The sequence below is a fragment of the Emys orbicularis genome, chromosome 16 (genome assembly GCF_028017835.1).
Source record: "Emys orbicularis isolate rEmyOrb1 chromosome 16, rEmyOrb1.hap1, whole genome shotgun sequence".
Taxonomy (NCBI): domain Eukaryota; kingdom Metazoa; phylum Chordata; order Testudines; family Emydidae; genus Emys; species Emys orbicularis.
This window is the reverse complement of record NC_088698.1, coordinates 28,279,865-28,303,542: the sequence shown is the minus strand read 5'-3', so window position 1 is coordinate 28,303,542 and position 23,678 is coordinate 28,279,865. Positions and strand designations below refer to the sequence as shown.

At 41.7% G+C, this 23,678-nt stretch overlaps 1 protein-coding gene across 1 annotated transcript in view; it reads right to left on the bottom strand.

Moving 5' to 3' along the window:
• Window positions 1-23,248, bottom strand: part of MAPKAPK5 (MAPK activated protein kinase 5) — a 32,375-nt gene extending 9,127 nt beyond the window's left edge. The window contains exons 1-10 of the mRNA XM_065418040.1: window positions 22,644-23,248; window positions 17,816-17,889; window positions 15,716-15,791; window positions 14,158-14,255; window positions 12,828-12,940; window positions 9,635-9,720; window positions 8,298-8,393; window positions 6,771-6,851; window positions 3,337-3,524; window positions 534-654 (exon numbers count right to left, since the gene is read on the bottom strand). Coding sequence (XP_065274112.1) covers window positions 534-654; window positions 3,337-3,524; window positions 6,771-6,851; window positions 8,298-8,393; window positions 9,635-9,720; window positions 12,828-12,940; window positions 14,158-14,255; window positions 15,716-15,791; window positions 17,816-17,889; window positions 22,644-22,679 — 969 coding nt within the window. The 5' untranslated portion in view covers window positions 22,680-23,248. The remainder of the gene's footprint in view (window positions 1-533; window positions 655-3,336; window positions 3,525-6,770; window positions 6,852-8,297; window positions 8,394-9,634; window positions 9,721-12,827; window positions 12,941-14,157; window positions 14,256-15,715; window positions 15,792-17,815; window positions 17,890-22,643) is intronic.
• Between the last annotated feature and the right edge of the window lie 430 nt (window positions 23,249-23,678).

Below are 23,678 nucleotides of genomic sequence, written 5' to 3'. Positions count from 1 at the left end.
TCCTGACCTTACAAGGGCCTGGACTCAGTCTAATGGGTCTTCTCCATGTCTAACTTCCATGATCTTAGAGACCTGAGTGTGCGACCACCTTTGTGCAAATGAGTTTTCCACTTAGTCATTTAAAGGGGGTGATACAGACCACACAGCTGAACCCCTGACTGCCAACCAATGGACTCATAGCTGCAGAACCAAGGTAAATGAAGGAGAAAAAGGATGCAATACTGAAGTGAGCAAAGCACCTAGAGACAGAAGAGCTCTAATAGGTCACATTTACTGTAACTGTCCATCTCCTCCTGAGTCTCACTAGGTCAGGGTTGCTCTTTACAGCCGATCTTCAAGCATTTTCTTTCTAGCCCAGTTTTAAATGAAACTTTTTGGTTTCAGGAACAAAGATTCTCCTTCTCTTTCTGAAGGTCATCAACATCTGAGCTCTTAATCTGCAGGACATAGTTTTAAAACAAAATGCTTAACAAACATCAATGTGGCCAGTTTCCAGACTTGACCTTTTTGAAATAATAAAACGTTATCTAAACCTTGTCCATCATCATTTGGGAAGAGGGCAAAATGTTATCGAGAGCTTCAGTGGAGTTTAGCCAGGGATGGTCCAGGACTCCTTCTATAGTCAGCCGTTCCTCGGGCTTTACCTTCAGCAGCCTGAGAGAAAAAACAAATCGGTCCTTAAAGATGCTCCGTTCTTTCTAAGCAACAACCTTCTGTTCTGCCTAGAATCAGAGTGCTTTTAATTTTGCAGTTACCATCCCCAGAGATGAGAGTTCTTCTTTGACTAGAATGCCAACAAAACCTCTCACAAACGATTTGCTCCTCATCAGTCATTTTATTCCAATGACTCTTTCTGGAGATCTAATTAAGCACTGCAGAGTCACAGTGGGTATCTTCAGTGACACAAAGTGAGAAAGGGATCCTGTAATGACTGCACTCAGCTAACTTGTATCTTCAGATCCTGTGGTAGAAAAAGTTCTCCTCCTTTAAGAAATACCCAACGCAAAAAGGATCAACATTCTCTGGAAATGCACTTCTACAGATTTGCCAGCTAGTGGGACTTACTTAATCAAGGATTTTGTGCATGCGGAGTAAGGCAGAATTTCAAAGCTAGGTATTTGTTTACTGAACAGACTCTGCTCCTATAATGCAACTTCTTTGCACTATTTCCTCAGCAGAAGGATGGACAAGTGGACACCTTTACAACTGAGACAACCTCTATCTCTGGTGAATTAGCAGCACTTAATATAAAGAACTCTCCAGCGACCTACTGATTTAGGCAACTATTTAATGGCTGTGCTTGCAACAGATGGATGGCCTCCTTTCCCTTCCGTCCCTGACACTGATTGCACAGCCTCCAGAATACTCAGCTCTCCCATGATAACAGTATAAATTAGCTATTTCCACCTAAGTTTCTATACTGCCAGATATCTGTTTCTTCTTTGCTTTTTACTTATACCAACACTCAAAGCACAATGTTACTATAATGTAACAGCTGTAGAGTCCCAGATAGGATTGTAAAGAAGAGTTGCATTTTGAGATTCTGTGAAAACCTTATGGATTGTTATGGAGAGAATGTTTACAGTAGCAATGGGAGAAAGACAAATCACTAGACATTCACTAGAAAGAGCAGCCTGGAAAAGATTCTGCAGGTAAATTAAAGCTCCCAAGCACAACTGTTTAATATAAAATAAGTTGTCAGTATTATGGCTGATATATTATTGGTATTGCTGATGGTCAAAGATAAAGGTCAAGTTGGAAATAGACAAAACAATACGGTCTATTTAAGCCACAATTAACTTTCTTGCACAACTATACAGTAAACTGATTATCTGATTGTATAGCAGAATTGTTCAATATAGAAAGAAAAAGTAGGTGACTTTTACAGAAGTGTCAGCAGTGCCCCAGGCTAGTCCATAGATTTAGGTACAAGGCACAGGTGGCAAACAGGTGTCCATTTCAGTTTTGATTCAAGACCCCAAGCCATATGTATTTTTTCCTTTAGATTTAAAAGGGATAATTTATATTCTTATTCTTAAGTAAAGATCAAGGCCACATATCAGCTAAACATGCTCCAAAGCAAGCAGCCACTTGAAGGCAGAATGTGACCTCCAGAGCCAAGGCTCATGTGAATAACAATCTATTTTTTTAAAACCCCAAAATAAACAGAAAACAGCACACATACAGGCTAAGAACCTCTCTCAAACAAGAGGATCCCCTATACAGACTTAAATATTTTACTGCACATCAAGCCATAGACAGGTTCTGACACATTTGCTGGAGAAGGACAAAGAGGAAAAGTAGTTTTGAAAGTTTATTAAAGAGAATGAAAGCAAACTGACTTTATCCAAACTAGTGACAGTCTGTGGAATCCAATATCGTGGCCATTTTGAAATACAGTGGAACCTTCTTAGAATGAAGCTGCTGTATGAAAAAAGCTGATTTCACTCTAAGTGAAGGTTTCAGTGAAACCATAACTGCAATTTGTAGGTCAAAGCCCTTCTGGACTTTCTCTATACCATTAAAAACAGGTTCCTCCAATATTTACAAAAGTATGCTCCTGGAGTTTTTACAGCGCCTTAAAGGGGACAGTGTCAGGTTAAAATAATTAAATAGATTTGATTTTCACTATTTATGTTGCTTTTAATTTTTTTTTTTCTTCATTTCTCTGATTGAACAGTGAAAATGCAACTAGTCAATTTCACTGTTAAAAATGCGGTTGGCTTCTGATCAGTTCCATGTTCTGGTTATCATGCAATAGCAGAGTGCTGCAATGTTTGAGCTGCGAACACTTCAGGGAATATTTATTTGCTTTAAAAAAAAAAATGTACAGAAATACTTATTTTGGGGTCTTAGGATTTAACAGATTTTAACGCTCAAATTATAGGCCAAACGTGACCTGACAGTGTCCCTTTGATAAAATACATATCAGAAAAACTTTAGCTCTGTGCTCAAAAACCTTTTCTGATCAGCTGCTTGTTTTAGACTGGGTACACGTGCACTACGCACTAAACACCTGTACTTTTCCAGAAGTGTTGCATGAGGATTTAACCGTACCGCTCCCGTTAAAGGCTAAATCTCCATGCAACTCTAAATAATTTAGTGGTAGGAGCCGATAAAATTTGAAGACAGTGGTTTGGAAAAAGAGAAACAAGGGAAAACATTTACCAACCTTTGTTCATGCTGAATATGAAATACAATGTTCCAGTTTTATACACGGCAGACAATTTTTTTCCTTTTGAAAATGGAGCCTTTAGTGACAAAATATTTAGTGATTTTCCAATGTCTTGATATAAATAATAAAGAGTAATATAACATTTTCCTCAACTGACTCACTTTCTCACAATGTCTTTTGCCATTTCTGAGATCTGGCTCCATTCTTCCTCTGGAAATTCAAAACTTCCTGTCATGATCTTTTTCCGCATGTCCTTTGGAATTGTCCGACTGTGGTGTTTGGAGTAAAAAGGAGGGTATCCGCACAGCATCACATAAATAATGACACCCAGGGACCACAAGTCACAGCTCTGAAAGCAAGGAAATTATCACTTTTGGGGCACAACTTATGGCAAAGCACTGTGTAGCCATGTTAAAAGATCTACACGACTTCTTATGAAATGCTGAAATACCTTTTGGTCTCTCTCTAGTGGTCTGGTCTGAATTAGTTTATTGGAGAGGGAAAAACAAAATCAATGAAAAAAGTGTCCAAACTCTATAAGAATTTAGATTTCAAAAGTTTTTTTCCCCCTCCCATTAGCTGCTTAATACTTTACCTTTTTCTTAAATAGAAAGATTAAATTTTAAGTATTTTTGCCAGCTAAATTGGTTGTGTATTTTTTTTTAAATCTTTACTTTTTTAAAATGAGTAATTTCCCAGTGTACTTAGTAATGTTCTGATAGTCACATGCTAAGATTCAAGTATCCTTGTATATAGATCAGTCAAAAACAAATTGTACAACACTTCACAAGTTTGCCCAGTATACCTGCATGTGCCTCTGACATACTGAAGGGCCTTCTGACACCCAGATCCTCAGGGTGGATTTGGAAAGTAGATACCCAACATGTTTTACGTCTACAAAAAGTCAGTTGTTTAAAAAAAAAAAAAAAATTCAAACAAACTCCTATGTGGTTTCACCAGATACCTTTCATGGTCAAAATTTTCCCCAGGCTTCCAGTGATTTCAATGGAAGATAGGAGCTTAACTTCTTTTGAGCATTCCACCCTTAGAGTCTACATTTTAACGGCCAATTCTGTACTTACAAAAAAACCCAAAATATTACACACACACACTCTCACTCTCACGATCCAGTACACAAAAATTAAAAAAACAACAACACTCAAAGGCTCAAGGGAAGGGCTTTTCCTCCAATTTAACTTTGTAGCAAAATGACATAAGCAGCATTTATTACTCATGAAGGTGGATCATTAAACATTTGCAATCAGAGTGGCCCTGAATTACTATGTAAAGACAGTTTACGTGGGAGTTTATCACAGTCTATTTCAGAGAGCAGGGCATATGCTAGGTGCTGTTTTTACAGTGAGTCACATTTGGCAGGAGGATACTGGTAAGAACATTTTATACACCACTCCTAGCTAGTTAATGAAGCTATGACTGAAAGCTGTTCAAGAATGAGCTGGAACAGTTCATTAAGTGATCTCCGTCACATGCAAACAAGGCTGCTTATCACAGTATAATTCCACAGGACAAGACGACAACTAAACAGGGTGAAAAGGGATAACACATTGGCAACAAACTGGTTAACCTTGTCAATACAAGTACGCACTGTGGAGTTCATTCCTATTCTTCTCTTTCCTTTATGCTAAAATATGATTCATACTTTGATAATGTACAGATTTAATTCACTGAAGGAACAAAACTGCCTTCAAGCTCTGTATCAACGTGACAGTGAAAAAATATTTTCTTTTTAGGACTTGCAAGAGTTGCATTTGACACTTCTGTACTGAAAGGGAGAGAAATTACTTATCCGCTATTGGGTAGTCTGCCCGTTGCAGTCCACAAAAGTGCACCCCATGTCCCCCCGTTGTGACTTTTAAGAGCTTATCAAAAAGCACTTGGACCACTTTCCCTATCCCTGAGGCTCAATGGCAAATGGATGAGAGAGGGTGTGAGAGTGCCAGGGTATGTGAATCACTATACTGAAATAAACTCCTGTCGGAGACCTGCTCTGTCTGTTCCATTATTTATGTAAGTGTCTGGAAAGTACTGGTTTCTTCCCGCTCAACTCTACCCAAGCTACTTTTCAGGGATTCCTCCTGAAAAGGAAGAAGCAAGCAAGACATATGGGGTAATGCAATAGAGATCACCTCTGTGTACTGCCATTTGGATTTCTGATATAGTCTACTCAAATGTACCTCCGTATACCAAAGCCTCAGTGTATGCTGAGCTGAAGAATTACCCTTGAGAGTGATGTCAGTGCAAACATTTTCCCTTGCAACCACAGAACTCTAGGCTTTCTTCAATCAAAGCTGAAAACCTCACAGGAAAACCCTAAGTGGCCAAAACACCACTAACTATGGAGGGAAAGATGCTGGTAAGCAGACTCAGTTTTTAGGAGAAGCCAAAAAGGAATACGACCTTCCTGGTTAGCCTTGAGTGTGCTCATAAAAGAAATCTCAGGACAAATTCTATCACAACCTTTGCCAAGACAATCCTAGCATCAGCTGTGATACCTATGACTTTACTGGTACAGACACTAAAGTAGTTTCCCATTGTATAATAAAACTATTTCTCATCTTAAAAAAAAAAAAAAAAGACAACAGTATGAATAAGAGAGCTCAAGTTAGCAGGCTCTGCTATCGTGCTATCAGGAGCCCCTAATATCAACAGAAGAGAGGATTATTTTGCAAGAGCCTTTGACAGTGGTGAAATAATTTCTTCCCAAGCAGGTATATCCCAATGGAATCATTTTCCTTGCAGTTTTTAATACCGTTACTGTTCCTAATACTGTGCTATTGCTAACAGCGCTGGCATATTTCTCGTTTGATCGTGCTATTATGAAGGAGTTCATACTTCAGACCAAGAGATCACTTCCATCAGAAAGAAGAACTCAAAGCCAGAACCACAGTTAAGCATGTCATGCATCTCTAGACCTGGGACAACTAATCTGTGCAGCCCAGTTAACAAGCAGAAACCAATCATAGTACCTCTGAAATCGATTAACCCTAAAATAATAACAGATTATTGAAAAAAGCAACTATGAACAACAGGGACATATGTATTTTGAACTATTAAGCTAAGTTGCAATTAAATGCATTTTTGTGGCAATATTTTACCTTCCTCCATATCATAATACTCACCTGCACACAATTCTCCAAGCCCACTTAGTGAAACCAGACCAACCATATACCCAGGAAAGAGTACTGACAGTAGTGCCAATGCACCACCTGCTCGTTTTTAAAATTTTTATTTTCCAACACTTGCTAAATTGTAAAGTAGCCAAATCAAAAACTCTATCCCTGAGGTTATTCCATTCCTGCTAAAGAAAGGGTCATTTGGCAAAGTGACATTTCCCTAAGGTTCGTTATAGTTCCTGCTTTTCACTGGGAAACTCTGTGTGGTATAATCTGGTTAGTTTTATGTATTAGAAAGCCTAGAGTCTGAACCTTTTTACTGTTCCTGGTCACAAATGCCCCCACTTCATGGTAGTGTGATAAGCAGCTATTACAGTTACTTCTATGGTTGCATCTACCTGCAGAAGGAAAAAGCACTTTCCTTAAAAGATGTCAACACCCAGATTCTTTGAAAACTTTACCTTGTTGTAAGTGTAGGGTGTTGGTGAGGTAGGGATAATACCAGATTTCTCTTTCTGATGTCGTCTTTGTGCCTCCAGTACCTGTTGCAGGGAGACAAAAACAAGAATCCACATTAGAAATTACAGTACAAATCTAAATCACATGCCTATAGTTAAAGCTGCCTGACACTTTCCATTGTATGACCCTATTTTCAGCTGCTTAAAACTTTGCCAAACAAACAGTTCAGGCTGAAATTTTCCTTGTCTGGTATCTGCCTGAGGCTGATTTTTTGGGGGAAAGTTTCAGCTAAAATGATTTGACCACTTCTGAGAATGAGGTTAGCAAAAAAATGAAGTTGGAGAATGAAGGTTAGATGTTTAGCTAATGTTACAAAAAAAATCCTTCCAACTCTTTTGTTGGGAAGCTCTAGTACCTCCAGCAGCGGGTGTTGCCCTGGAGTCAGGGATGTGCCTTTTTTTGCTGTCCCCGTGAAAATTTGCCCAATTTTGATCCAGTTATAAGCCTCCAAAAAATCTGCTCCTTAGAGACTGGGCAGAGTTGAACAGCTAAATTTTCCAAAGAGTCCATCTTCACTAAGCATGCTCCAGCCCCTCACACGTCTATATGCTGAGGGGAATACGCATGCACCATCCCATCGAATGAGTGAACATACTCCCTCGTGGGGCTGCAGGGGCTCACCAGGACTTTCCCTACAGTTGCTGCTCCTGGCTTTCAGAGGCTGCTGTGATGCCAGGCACCATAACAGAGCAGGGAGACTGCCTCTGCTGTGCTCTCAACGCTCACCCTACTGGTACCCAGGCAGCAAGGAGGAGGAGGAATTAATCTGACTTGGCTGCAGAGGACTGAGGCAAGGAGGGGGGAGGGATCATATAATTAAAGACAGCGTATGTGCACCCAGGGGCCATATGAAGGATGCATGGAGAACTTGATTTCTGGCATTTCCTAACTTCTGAGCACTTGGCTTTGCAACTTACTGTTCTTGTAATGTAGCTTTTTAAAATGTAATTTAATATAAGCTTGCACCGGGGCAAGGAGTACAACAGGCATCCCCAGATCACCTGTGTTAACACAACCAGAGCTCAGTTTGAGACCCTAAGTCTCAACACAGATGCAACAATAGGTTTCTGCCCAATTTACAGATGACCCTCCCCTCGAGGGAGATCAGAATTCAAGATTTATCTCCATTTTACTAATACGTACGAATACCATTTTACTTGGAAAACTACAACCCAGAAAGGCTAACTGATGTAACCAAGGGCAGGCAGCGACGCAGAGTCCACGCTAGAAACAGCCTCTAGACCCTTGTCTCACAGTCCCCTGCTGTAACCAGTAGATTGCAGTGGTGTAAAGCAACAGGCACTTCGTTTTGAAAGGCTAGCCACACTATCCATTTATTCATGACTCCCACACAAGAGTCCCTTAGTAGTCTCTAGAAAGGGGTATTAGACTGGCATGTGTACAAAGGCGTGGCCAATAAATACTGCATGCGTTATTTCTCTATAACTGAAAGGACAATCATTCATTACCTGAGGTGCTACATAGTATGGAGTGAACTGGGGTGTCATCAAGTCACCTTGGTCTATCTTGGCAAATCCAAAGTCGCACAACTTAACTGGAGCGTCCTGAAACAAGCAGCAGGAGGGATTTTATTATGAAATCTTGTTGTATTTGAATTTCTTTTACTTTACAATATAGCGTTCTTCCTTCCCTCTTGCATTCGACTCTCATCTCATTCCTGCCGTAGCTTACTCCTCTTTTTCAGCTATTTCCTTCCCACTGCCACAAGGCTGCTATCCTGGTGTCATGAATTGATTTACTTGAGCAATGAATACCCTTTATGCTCCAAGCTGCTCTTAGAAACTCAAAGTATATCCCACCCCCTTGTCTGCAAGGTCCTACCCACAAACTGTGGTGGTTCCATTGTATATGCAGAGTGGGAGGGGAGCAGGGAGAGATGTGATGGGCCATCAACAGTGGTTCCACACTATATGGAACCTCTAGTCCAGGGGTGGCCAAACTTACTGGCCCTCTGAGCCACATACAATAATCTTCATAACCTTGAGAGCCGGGTGCGCCTGTCGGGGCTCGGGGCTTCAGCCCGGTGGGGCTCACCGGTCGGGGCTTCAGCCCGGTGGGGCTCACCGGTCGGGGCTCGGGGCTTCAGCCCTGCAGCAGGATGGTGGGACTTGAAGCTTCTGCCCTGTGGGAGGTGTCTGCCAAGGCTCAGGGCCCCAGCAGGCATGCCCCACGGGCCAGACGCCCTGAGCACCCCTCCCCGCCAATCTGTGAGGGGGAGAAGGGGGATTGGGGGTGGGGGCCTCCAGGAGCTGCACTTTAACTGTAAAAGAGCCGCGTGTGGCTCCCGAGCCACAGTTTGGCCACCCCTGCTCTAGTCAAAACGCCCGTACGGTGTATATTTGCAAGTGTGTGTTGGGGATGGGAGGGGTGGAGATGCAGTGACTACGGTAATAAAAACAGAGTAGGAAGGATTCTGTCCCATCCAAACCCTTGAAAAGTTCCCTTATGTAAGGTCCATTTATCGCGTTTTCGTGCCTAGGCACAGGATTTGGCCCGAGGTAAGATCTCATTGGTGCGGACATGTTCTGGTCTGAGGAAATCACAATCTGATTTCATTGGGGCACTGAGAAGGAGCACATGACTGACTCCTTTGGATTCCTATCACCAAAAGATTGGGCTGATCTCACTGCACAATGACCTCTCTTTGTAAAGCACGTTGAGAACTACTGATGAAAAGCACTATATAGGAACTAGTATTATTAGTATTTTCCACTTTTCTGAGCATCATCTTTGATCATGTTATAAAATTCACCAAGAAAGAAAGAAAACTAAGTCCCCATCTTACCAAAGAGTTATCCTTGAAGAGGAGATTCTCAGGCTTGAGGTCTCTGTGTGCAATGTTTAATGTGTGACAGTGCTGCAAAGCCAAAGCTATCTGAAAAAGGGCACAATAAATCAACTACAGTTATAGAACTTCTCCCTTTGCCTTGACAGTATTTTTGCACTTTAAAGAGACACTGTAACATAGTTTAGGCCCCAAATGTTTTCAGAGAGAAGTTAAATATTTAATGAAAGCCAATTTTAGATTCAGACATTCCTGTGCAGTGCTGGAAACCCAAGCAGCACACTGCACTAATGCATGGAAATCAGGAAGTGAAACTGCCTAAAAGTAGACACACTGACCAGTCCATTCAATTTACATTTCATTAAGCTTAGACAAAAGGAAAACAAACAGCATAAATTCTGATTTTCTTTTCATTACATTAATACGCCAGAGCAGTACAATATTACTAACCCAGGTCTGTAATGCATTTTCAATACTGAGGTTTTATCATGACCGTGTCCCTTTCTTTGCTGTACTTGGTCAGCAGTGTCACGAACATGCTTGCAAGTACTCAAGCGATTCCATCCTGCTTAACTTTCAACAGTGACGTTCTTATTTCAGGACTTCAGCTATGAAGGTTGATTTCAGCCAAAATTTTCTTTCTTTCCTTACTTAAGAGCTAACATTCAGGCAACTTTATTCTTTAACACATTAATGGACTGTCTACATGTCACCTGTTCCATGTGACACAGAAAACTACTACTAGTCCTTCCAAGGTAAGAGGATGATAGTTTTACACTGCTGCAATGGTTTAGAAACTTGTTACCTAGTCCTAAGACTCCACAGATTGGACATGTGAAGGTGTAATTCATTTAAACAATGAAAGGAAATAAAATGTTTACATAACATCATTGAATCAAAACAAAATTAAGGCCCAGTCAAGCAGTCCTTATTTGGGGAGAATTCATTGATTTCAGTGGGTCTCAGGATAGGGTGAGGAATGCTTTAAAAAAATGATGCAACGAGAGCTTTAATGCTAACTTAACCCAGAAGCAAATACCAAAGTGTAACTGTGTGTTCTCAGGTAAGCTGCGTGTCAAGGCTTCATTAACTGGGCACCCAGGGTTAAAATTCTCTAACTGCCGATATTATTCAGGAAACACCAGACATAAGAATAACATTTTAAAGTAGTTTCTAAAACCCCCGTCTTACAAACACTAATGCACTCATAAGTAACTTTATGCATGTGTGTGGTCTCATTGAAATCAATGGACTTCACACATGCATGGTTGTAGGACTGGGACCTAAATGAACTGAATTCTGTCCATGTGCTTAAAAAAAAAAAAAGGGGGGGGGGGGGGGAAAGAGTTAAATAAACAAAGATACTTTTGACGAGTTCTTCCTGGAGACTCTCTTGTTCAGAAAGTGTGCTGTCTTTTAAAACCAAACTTCATAAAACACTAGTAAATTTACTGCGGAGAACAATCCTGCACGTCTCATCTAATTTCTATGCTGGTCCATTGCACAGCACGGAAAACCAGAAAGGTAATTGCAATGAACACTTCATGAGAAACAACTTACAAAACGTAAGACAGTGGTTTTCAACCTGTGGTCCGTGGATCCCTGGGGGTCTGCAGACTATGTCTAAGATTTCCAAAGGGCCCCAACATCTCCATTTGAAAGAAGGTTGAAAGCCACTGACATAAGGTATTTTATAGAAAATTAAATTGGAAAGAACAGAATTTGCTCCATCCCCTCCAAATCTCCCCTCTGCCTTCCCCTCAAACAACAGCAGCCAGCCTAGTCTCCCTAATACACTGAAAGCACAAGCATGACATCAAGATATCACTATGCAACCATAGCAACAGCTTAAAGAGCCAAACACACTGTGGAAACCTTAACAAGAATTCTATTTAGAAACAATGATGTTGTATCCCTGTCTGCTTTTTCTTTTTAAATCCACTATGGTCATTTTCAGGGGACCAGGATATTTGTAGCTTAGAGTTTTCATTGAATCTTGCTCCGTTTATCTCCCATCTCAATTCATGCATCTTCATTTTGGGATGTCATAATCCTCTCTGCAAGAACTAAGTGAGGGGGACTGTGTTCCCTAGATCCACACGCAGAGGAAGGGCTCAAACACTTCTGCAGCAATCTTCTCCTTCTGTGGCTCCTGGTAGAGGCCTTTCCTGTCCCACAGTGGTTCTCTGGAGAAACCACAGCCTAAGGCTATATTATTTTTTCCTGCAGCCCTCTCATGAATCTGGGCTTTTCTGGGTGGCCCCCACAGCTCACCCAGAAGGGTGGGAGGAAGAAGGAACAATTCCCCTTTCCCCCCTCGCCCCCAAGGAATGATGTGGGGAATTTCCCAAGGGGATCCTTGCAGAAATGCCATCCCACTGAGCCCCTGCTTCAAGCTTGACCACATCTGGCCCCTCTGATGGGAGATGAGCAGATGAACGGATAAGCAACAAAGCATTTGATGGATGCAAAAGTCCTTAGTAATACAAGCTGGGGAGATGCCAAGATACCACAATGCTGAGTGCGTTATCGTTGGCTAGAGAGAGAAAAGAAACACAGAAGACATGTGCTATACATACTGGTAGACTTATCTTGGAATTCAATGGATTTTTAGGTCTTCCATGAGACATTAGCAGATCCTTAACACTTAGAGAGAACAGTGGTATTTTCTAGACTTCGAGAAAAATGAATGCTTAGGGCATATATACACGGTATGGTATATCTGCTGTCTCCCATGGGCCAAGAGAAACACTACTAATTAGTAATTATATCTGATATTTAGCAGTGGTTCCCAAACAGTAGTCCTGCAACCATCTGTTCCCCATGAAGACCCTTCCTGGTGGTCTCCTGAATGTAACACTTTGAGAACTGCAAAGCCAGGGACAGGGCAGGGAGACTATCCAGGAGGGGATCTTTCTCTTGTGAAGTGCTCAGGAGAATGAAGAAGTTGGAGAACCACTAATAAGAAGGACTTCAAAGGTATAAAGATCTCAACCCAGAAAGACTAGCAAAAAAAGTACAATTCTTCAGTTCTATCAAAACTTTGGTATTGTCAGATTATAACAAAGCAGGCAATGATCATTGGATCAGAACTGAGGGTTATTTTAGCTTCCTTTTTCCTTCCCCGCCCCCATGAAATTGTAACTATTTTAACCATTATTGTTCATGGTTTTGCTTATACATGGGAGTTAACTTGCCTGCTTTGTTACTTGGCTTGCTTGCTTCTCAGTAAAGTGCCGGTGCTGGCTGATTCTGTGAAATAGCTCTCCCCCTTCCATCATCTCCATTACAATTAGAAGCCGAGCCCTGTTTAAAAGCATTTCATTTCATTACATTTAAAAAATTGTCAAAATATAACAAAATTTCTAATCTAGTAATGCACATTTCACAGCTAGTGATGCAGGCCAAAGGAGAGACAGTGTAATTGTCTCATACTGTTGTTCTGTCTACATTACTTTAATAATTTTGGCTTTTACAGTGTCAAATACAGTATCTTCTGGTCTCCTGCATAATCTGACTCACTGAATAGTGCATTGTACTATCACATGGGAGACTACAGTTTGCTTTCCAACTGAAGCGAATGCATTTAGGGATTATTTATGTAGAGCTGTAGGTGTTCACAGCAATTTACAAACGTGAAGCTGACAGCCATCTTTAAAGCTTTAGAGGCAGGATACCATATTGTGCCTCCCAGTTTTAATTAGAGTTTTACTGTCAACCCCCCTGAGAACAAAAAGACAGAGGATGTCAGTCCTTTATATTAAAACAAAACTCTACCCACTCTTAAATTCTTTACACTTAACACCCAATTAGAAGCTAATATCAGTATTTTTCCCTATGTCAGATCAATAGTTGACAGTAGCCCAGGTTCATGTTTTTTCTGCATCTATTTTAGGCTTGGCAACATTTTGAGTGTTTGCAAGGCCAGAAATGTTATTTTTCAAATGCAATTCAATATACAGATTTATTATTATTATTATTAACACTGGCATTTCTGAACCTGCTGCTGGCCAGAAGTCACCAATCTCTTGCAAGGGATCTCATTTGTGAGCCTGCATGTAAAGGGAAAGTATCAGTGTCAGAGAGATAAAACTACAACTCCTACCCTGTTTTAATACAGGCTTGAAAATGGAAAGCTCCTCAAAGAATGCTGACTCTGAAGCTCTTATGTGCCAAACTAGTATTAAAGCAGGAGAGAAGCCTGTTTACTCTCAGACAATGTATGTGTCCCAAATTATGGTATTTTTCAACAAGATGATGGCTGGAAATATGCAGCAAAGAAATCAAACTTTAATCAAAAAATGAAATTCAATGTATACAGTATCGGTCTATAAAGGCAGGGCACTGTGATGAGAAAAATGGGTGCAGCTTACTGTGAAGTGTAATATCTTGCCTGGAAGCCCCAGTTGGGGGCTCCTTTCAGGTTCATTATTAATTATTTATTATTAAAAAAAGTCTCCACTATACCTGGGCCTAAATATGGAAAGCAAGCTGTGGGAATCAATCACCCTATGTAATCTTACCTTGGACTGGATTCATGAGGGAACTGCACACTGTTAGCATAAACTTCAATTATTTGAACAATATTTGGATGTGTTGCACACATCATGTGCAGACGTACCTTAAAGAGAAGGTAAGAAACGTTACTGTATACAATGGTATGCATCAAACAGCTCCATTCCTCCCCATATCCCCAAGATTACAGGAGCCCATAAGTCAAAATGACTTAACTGCTTCAATGTAAATTACACACAGGCTAAAAATTACATAGCCCACTCACTTATTTCAAAACAATGCCTAAAAGAATTTATATAATCAACCAAGGAGACATTACACTCAAATAAATAAGACAAAACGACAATATTATCAGTTTATTTACCTGTCAAGAATTGTTACAGCTTATGGCATCAACTCTAATAAACCACTCAAAGTTCAATCTTTAGAAGATTTTTTTTAAAGAAATGATCTTATTGTAACAATAAGGATATGGCTTACAGTGACAAAAATCTGGAAGTTCACCAATAAAAGTTGAAACTCTATTCCCTGCCTCCTTTTATGACCAGATGAAATAGTACTCATGATACGTAAAGTCACCTTCTATTCAGATATTCTGCCATACTGGAAGCTGACAAGTTTCAACCAGTTTTAAACCTCTTAGTTTGGAGGATCAAGCCAGGTCCTTGATGTTATTTTCATGTAGCTTTTCCAGGCAATTTAATGAGAATTTGCTTTGTAGCAGGAAATGGAATTTGCATAAATCTTAAGCACAATTTCTTTCTCTCTGTTTTTTCTTTTTAGAGTGGGGAGTGCTAACATTTTAAACTATTGCTTGTAATTTTATGTAGTTTGATACACTTTTCAATGTGAGGAGAAGGGAGAAGGAAATCGATGCTAGATGTGTAAAGAATGTGTGATTTTTTTTTTTAATTTAAGAATAAATGACATTTTAATGTACACTGATGAAATGTTGCCTGAAACATCACATCAACTTTCATTCAACAACAAAAATTCAAAAGAACATAAACTGTATGCAAAAATCATATAAACCTGCAATAGCCATCTTAAAGATCATACATTCCACATGGCTATTCCCATGTTCTTGTCACTCACACTAATGTAATCACAAATTAAGCTAGTGTGCTCATCTAAGATCTCCTACACCAAATCAACCCTAAATCATTTAGAGTGCAACTTGAAGCATGTCTGACAGTTCTTACTTTAGTAATGCTGGGAGTGAGATGTATGGAAGCTAAATTACCTCTAAACTATTCATATTATGTTACATAATGGAGGGCGAGGAGGGCGCTGTAAACTCATGCACCTTTCTGAAAGGAACCTTCTGTGCATAAACAGTAGGTATCCATTGTGAATACAGCATGTCTGGCAAGAGCACAGAGCACTGCCTAGCAAGCGGTATTGCAAAAAGCAAACCCTTCTTAACATATCTTAATGGAATCTGCCAATGGCTGACCGACTTTCTACCTTAGCTAATTCTTTTTAATACAAGTGTAATAATTTGCAAAACGGGAGAGATCGTGTACATTTCAATAATTATACAGGTTTTTAAAAAATGGACTATACCTCATTTCTAGCTTTTGGACGATCAAGAAGAATTTTCAGTGCAAACCGTTCTTGAGTAGATTTTTTCATGCAGACTCTGGTATTATAGCAATAAAATCATTCAGTCAGCAGTATTGTGAAAAAGATATTTTAATTAACTGATTTATAATTACTGGTATTAGCTCATGAAATGGGAGCTAAGATTAACATAGGCTATTTGTAATATACAGGGTGCTTGTTGAGAAACTAGACTAGAAAGCCTCAAAGGAATGACAAGTCATCACCATATTCTACAACTATCACAAGACATACTTGAAATATGGACATTTTACACAGAATTTATTCTCCCAACAATACACAGCACATCTTGATTCAAGAGAAGGCAAGGACTGAAATTGGTAAATAGCTTTGCAGATTAGAAACAATATATTGTACATGTTAATTATTAAGTGAGTAGCTTTTGATTAAAACTCAGTGACAAATTAAACATCTGGAATGTAGAGTCTAATCAGCAATAATACATACAATGTTTCCAATGCAAAGCCATTGTTCTGACAAGGCCCCTGACCATGTTGAAAACAAGCACTTGTGCAATGTATATTTAATATTAATGATTGGACTGCTTCAGAGGGAAGGGTCTTAGGCCTATTTGGCAGCCATCAAATATAAACAAATAAAGAACAAAGGGACATTTCAAACTAGATGGGACAGAGTGATAGAAAATGTAAGAAATCATCCTTCCTGGACAGGGAAATAGATGAGATGGTCCAACTGGTCTTCTCCCTCTCAGTCTCCCAGTGATGGAGGCAGTGAAGTTTGTTTTCCATGATTGTAATGAGGTATATTCTCCATACTGGCACTAAACGGGTTAACTGGAGCTAGAACAGCTCAATTAAGAAACCTGGTTGCACCTGGAGGCGGGGCTAGGTCCAACAAGATGAAGCCCAGCTGGGTGGTGAGTATAAAGGGAGGAAGGGTGATTTTTCAGTCCATCTCTGGTTGTTAGAGAGTGAAGAATGGCCTAGAGAGAGGCAGGGGGAACACTAGGGGAAAGGGCCTGAAGAAAAGCCAAGGTAGAGAGAGTTCCAGGAAGCAGCAAGAGTCAAAGGGAACAAACCTTAGCTTCTCACCATGGAGTCTCTAAATTGGCACCTAGAGGAGAGGGAGGCCCTGGGAAAGGTGGTCCGGGAACATCCTGACACAATGCAGGGAGGACTGTTGCATTTGGAGCTAGACCTTCAGGTTAAAGAATCTGTAGAGGAGGGAGTCAGGCTAGGGGCAAAGGGTTATGTCTGAGTTTAGTTTATTGGACTTGGGAGTGGGGACTAAATGTAACCTTGCCAGGCGGCTGAGCCATGAGAAGAAGCAAGGCCCCGCAGGACAAGAACGACTGTCAGCGCGGGGCAGTAGATGAGACCCAGCCCTGAGGGGGCACTCCAGCGGTGAGTCAAAAGGACAGAAGCACAAATGTCTGTTCTGGGGTTTCAGACGGACAGAGACTCTTCATGGTGCTTCACAGGCAGGGCCCAGTTCTTGCATGTCAGTGATAAGACTGTTAATGACCCAGTTAGTTCTGGTAACAGATACTGGACTAGTTACAGTAGCTGAATTGGTGTCACATAAGCTGAAAAAAGAGCTGGTAAAATTAGCTAAAAGGCATCTAGTGCTGAATAACCAACTGACAATACTATAGATGGGCGTAGTGCCTTCTGCATTGTATGGACAGTGTTTTAGAAAGAAATAGATGCTGGAACAGGGTTTTCTAAGAGCATCTTGCCCAAGCACATAACTATTCCTAGTTTGTTTTACAAATACAATGGTGGGCGATGGGACAAAATGAGAGAGATGAGATGAAGGATTTTTACTTTTATTTCAAACATTCCCAATAGTGGCAGAGTACCCGAGTCACATACACGCTCCATGTACATGGTACCTTACCTCAGAGTCAAGAACTTGTTACTACACACGCACTCTTCCTATTTCCTTATAACTAAACGAGAGGAACTTTTCAAGAGTTACACATCTTTCTACTATTAACACAGTTAAAATATATACTCCCTTCTTTGCTGCTAACAACGACAATTTGTTGGCCTACACAAATCAGCTGGTATACTGTCTTACCTAACTGGACCACTGATTCCAGCTCCCAGCTTCTGAGTCCAGTTAATGCTGTACTCCTCTAAAATGGAGGTTTCCTATGCAAAAAAGAAAAAAACAATTACTACAACCTTTCTGAAAAGCACCCATCTGCAGACCAGATTTGAAAGATAAATCAATGGAAAAATGTGCTTTTATTTCACTTTCCCAAGGAAAGTTACACACCCAGACAAATACTAGCATAACATGGTGCGATAGTGTAATATTTTCTGTGCTGCTGTGGCAGTTTGCTAAAGCTGATCGTGCTAGCATTCTGAATAGGGTAACCATCAACTGATAGAAGAAGGGGCCTGGGAAATAATAGTATGCAAGACTATCTTGCTTCTGAGTTCTGCCTTACCCCTTCTCCCTCCCAAAAAATAAACTGTGGATGAATATTTTTTAATTTGAATTTACTTTTTGGTTCTGTCCACATTAGCATCTTGCTAAAGAACTGAGGTTTCCAGTCTTTGGATCCTTCCATTGCAAATTAAGCACAGCAGAGGCCAGTGCTAAAAACTGGTTTGATCTCGTTTGTTAAGGAACCACACACTCATGATAACCATTTTTTTCTCCAATCCGCACAAACAAGCCCAAACTGTACGATATGCCTCAGGAACTATCATACTTAAACATATTCCTTCAACATTACATCATTTGTTGTATATGTGGGGGGCCTTAACATAGACAGTGTTTTGGCTAAAACTTCTACCACTGCTGTTAAAGACAGTCATCTAACCATACCACCGGAGAAGCGTATAGATTTATACATGCTAGCTGTTAATGTAGTTCCAGGGAAATATATATTCTATATTGTTCCTGATGCTGTTCCTCCCAGGAAGTAATTTATATAAGTTTGTTTTCTGGCTTGCTATAAGGAGCACAGGAAGTAGGGATCGACAATGCAGGGGAAAGATTAAACAGGAGAAAAATGTTAAGAGGATGCAGCGAACAGAATAAACTGTTTGCCAAGTGACTATTTTGACTAGTCTTTCCTATATATTTTCTGTCAGATTAAGTAGTACAATAGTGACCAAAGACAGGGTCTGAGCTCTCTTTCTGCTCCTCATCCTTCCCTCACCCTGCAAGATCTGTACTGGTCATTTTCTGGAATGTGTGACAACTAATTGCATATTTAAGCACCTGTGTGCTCAGAGCTGTAAACAGAGAAAGTCATCCTCTAGATAAAGAAGTGGATCATCGAAGTAAAATATAGATGTTCAGATATACTACTGACAGGCTGAAGAGGCAAAACTCAAATGGCCAGTCTTTTTAAATTAAATTAATTTAAAAGACCCCCAGTATACGCTGCAGTTGGTGGGTTAATGTTGAACAGCCTCCCAGAAAATGTGGTATTTTAAGCAGGATTTGAAAAGAACTGAATCACATGTAAGGATAAGGGAACAGTTCCCAGGGTAAAGGGGAGACATGAATTTAAAATTATATTGTAAGCTGTCTAGGACAGGGAGCTTGCCTCTCTAGATGACCTGCAGAGTGCTTAGTAAAGTTGGGTGCTAATAATAAATGAGTGGCATGAACAAAGGTACAAAGGCAAAACTTTAAACATCTTTCACATCCCAGTTATACCCCCTTTAGAGGAAATAGGAGAAAATTAGAGCAGGTGCCTACTACTTGGCTTACTGTTTTCAAGTAATAACACTGACAAAGTGTAGTTCTCTTATCAATTTATCAGTTGCAATGATCTTAGAATATCATATAAAGGAACAGATTTATCCCAGTGTTTTATTCTTTGATCAGTTATTTGTATAATGAGAGTGCAGGCTGTTAGAAAAAATTGCCTTTTCATTCTAAAAAGATATTAAAGTATAGACAGGGTCTCTTTGAACAATGGCTCACACATCACTCTACACCACCTCAGCACGTTCCCTGTCCAAACAGAATGGCAAACAATATTCATGGCATCTATAAGACCATCCAAGGAATAACTTGGAATTTCCTTGATGCAAGAAGGAATTAAAAACCCTCCCTCAGAGAAGCCCAGCAAGACAACTGTTTCTTCCTGCCTTATACAGGACAAAGAGACCACGAGAGGAGAAAGGTACAGGCTAAAGCAATGAGCTCAGACAAGACTAAATGCCATTTTAAAACTTCTGAAATGAACCTATAGATTCTCTAGAGACTGAAGAAAGTTGGGGGTTTTGGGGGGGGGGAAGAAACGGGGGAAAGATGGAGGAAATAGCTTCTGAAGGGCTGAGACAGCACCTATAGATGCAGGTAGCAAAGACAGCAGTATACTATAGCTAGCTCTCCAGCTGGAAAGGCCTGGCAACTTGGAGTAGCAGTGGAGTGAAGCAGTGAACTTGTAAATTGACTGGCAGGTCAGCTGGAACTAATTTGCAGATGATCAGCATGAAAGTGCTTCAGCTGCTACTAGTGAAGGGATTTTAAATGTGCTAAGTTGTACCTTAAAATTGCTTCAAACACTCATGCCTGTTATGCAAAGAGGGTGCATGGAACATTCTGCTGAAGTTAAAAGTTCTCACCTATATCGGTGGGGTTTTTATGCCTTTTATTGTTTTGGGCTTAAGGATGAACTAAGCCTGCTTCCTGGGGTTCACACTCATTGCCATATATTTCCCGCAACCTCCCTCCATCAGTTACAGTTCTACTGTGGTAAAGAGTTCAACTTCCATTCAATAAGCAGAGGGCACTTAAAAACAATGGTGTGGGCACTCATGCCACACATCTCCTATCCAGCTCCAACAGCCCGGCAAGTGAGTGGCAGGGTCTCAGCTAACCAACTAAGCTCTTCTCAGGCACAAGGTGAGGGCATGTATCAACTATTTGGGGGAAAGTCTTGCAAATTCGTTTTCCCAACACTTTCCACCTAGACCCAGTGAAAAATTGTAGAGAGGGATTTTAAAAAGAACCATTCATATTCAACATCAAAATCAATTAAACATTTTATTTGGAGTAATTAACGTCTGATCTTCAAACATGAGTGGATTTGCATTGCTCAAATGTACTTTCCAACATCTGCTAGTTCATGCTGGCACAGTGATCTACACTCTCTCAACTTTTGTTGGGGAACTTGAACCAATGGGCATGAAAACGATAAACTTTAATAATCACATTTGATCAATGATAAATAGGAAGTTCAACCTCACGCTTTAACGAAGGATTGAATTATATTTTTAACTGATATGCCTTTTATCCCAAAGGATCACACAGTATCCACTGCTAACTAGCTATCCTGAGAATAGCAGCCAGGTAGATGGCTGGCAGATACCACAGTACACAATCAGGGGATTGTGGATTTTTAAACCAAGGACATCTAGGCAAACACTTACTCTTACAAACTGCGCCACAGGATTGTAGTGCCTATGCAAGTCAGACAGATGGATGCTCACTTTTGGACAACTACAGCACTGTACTCAGACTATTACCTCAGGAATGATGTATCCTGTTGGTATTTGACTGTGTTGTTTCAGAGGTGGATGGGTATTCCCAACCTGATGCTCAGACCAAAGTGCCATGCTAGCATTGTTAAAAAGCAAGATCCATCATCACATTTTCAAATAAATCTAGACTCCAATCTTATAAGATTATACAGAAACTTAAATAGCTCACATTTTCTTATATGTGCCCTAGAAGAAACCCCTCAGGTCTTGAAAGGATGGTGGGAGGTTGAGGAGAGGAGACTCAAAATGCTTTTTCCCCCCGGTTCCACTTGTATTTAATTCTGGTGCCCTTCTGGAATTTGTCTGTTTTATCTTTGTGGCTTCATTAGCAAAAGTAGTACTTATCTAGGATTATGAAGTGCTAATGATATGAGTCAGGAAGGGATTCTAACACATTTATGAAGGCCTTACAGCTGGCAGTAGTGAACTTTTGGTGCAAGACCAAAAAGTTGCAGAAATCCTCTAGTACATTTTTAGTGTTGTTTTGTCTCACTGACTTTCACTATTTTCCTCAGGAAATCAACTCAGGCAGGTGACAACTTCCTATTGAATCCTAAGTTCTTACAATAATTCTTGTTGTGCAAACCTAAGTCTGTTTTGTGCCCTCCCCTCTCTCACAAAAACCAGACATCACACATGCCAAGTTCGTTTTCATAAAGAGCAGCATTTTCTTTTAAAGTGGACAAATTTCCTGCATATTAATTTGAGGAGTGAGACTACAAAACTGTCTGGGTAGATTTGGTCCACTACAAGGCAAAAGACTTCAGGGTGTTGCTCCTGCAATCAGTGGGATGCGGGTGCAAGTTTTTATACTCAACATAGTATCAGAGTGCCTACATATTTATTACCCTAACAGCACTCAAACCAATGATCAGCCAATAACTATAGCACAGAGCTATTCTGCCAGCTGGTTAAATTTCCATTGCCAAATTTAACAGCACTGTAATTAAAGTAACTAATATTTAAATGTTTTAGCTCTTTATTCCCAGCATCAAAGGACACAGATGGCTGAAGTTTGTTTTCAGAGAGACTGCATGTGCGAAAGAATATGTTGGTGGAAGGAATAAGAATGAGGAATAAGATTTGTATGAGGGAGCTCAGATTTATCATCCCCAAGACATGTGAAACATCTGAGTGAAACGTTCTCTTCTCCCCCTCCCCCCCCCCAACAAAGATTTGTGGCCCCTGCAGAGATTGCACCCAACACTATGGGTGACTCTCCCCCCCCCCACACACACACACACCAAGAGATTTTTGGGGGTGGGGTCCAAGCCCCCAAAGCGAAAGTAGTGAGTTGTTTTAGGGGGCTTAAGACCCCGAGCGGAAAGGCATGGGGGGAGGGGAAGAGGGGTTTGCTGGGGGGTCCCCGAGCTCCGGCGCCTCCTTCCTACCTTAATCATTTTATCCATTTCGTGATCCTCCGACATCCTCCCCCACGGGGCCCCGAGCTGAGCGGGGAGGGGAGGCGGGGGATCCCGCCTGCCGGTTCCCAGGGAGAGAGGAAAGGAGGCCGTGGGAGCAGGGCAGGGACCCGGGACCGCTGCGTGGTGCGGGAGCTTGGAGGACACGGGAAGGGGGGGGAGCCGGTGACGGGGGAGCCAGAGGGACGCCGGGCAGCTGGATGAGGGGAGGGGGAGCCGGGCCGCGCCCGCACTAGGCAACGGGCAGCCCCCGAGGAGCCTTTGTGCCGCTGCGCCGCCTCATCCCCGCGCGGCCGGGTCGGGGGCGCTGGGAGGGGCCGGGAGGCGTCTCTGAGCGGGCACAGGAGGCCCCGGAGGCTGGCGCTTAACCCGGTAAGCGCCGCAGCCGACACTCCGCTACGGCCAGCGCTGCCTGGGAGCCAGACATTGCCGGGGTCCTGGTGCGGGACAGCCCCGCCAGGCTGCGCAACGCACGGAGTCACCCGGTGCGGTACCCACTTTAACGCAGCTCGGGGGCCCGCACCCGCCGCTAACTCCCCACGCCACTGGGAGGATTTTAGAAGCCACCTCCGCGGCGATTATATAATCAACAGGCGCCCGCGTTCCCCGTCTAAGACGACGACGCCGCTACCCAGGACCCCTTAGAGGGCCTTCGACCTACGAGGCGCCCACTGATGACGTAAGAGATATGGGGCAGATTAGGCCAAACAAGAGGGGGAAGGAGCGGAGCGACAAACCAGACCCCCCCCCCCCCCGTAGCTCCGCCCTAGAGCCAGCTAGGACACGCCCACTGCGCGAAAATGTCCCGAAAGGGGCTGCACCAGCGAGATAGGTCATGGCGGGACAGTCCCGCCCGAGATCGCGCGAGATTTCAGGCCAATGAAAACCTAAGCGCGGGCGGTGCTGAGCCTGAAGCGCCATTTTGCGCTGGGAGGGAGGCGGGTCAGCCTATGGGCCTGCTAACGGGGGGCAGCTGTAGCCGCCGTGACGGCTCCCTAGGGCTCG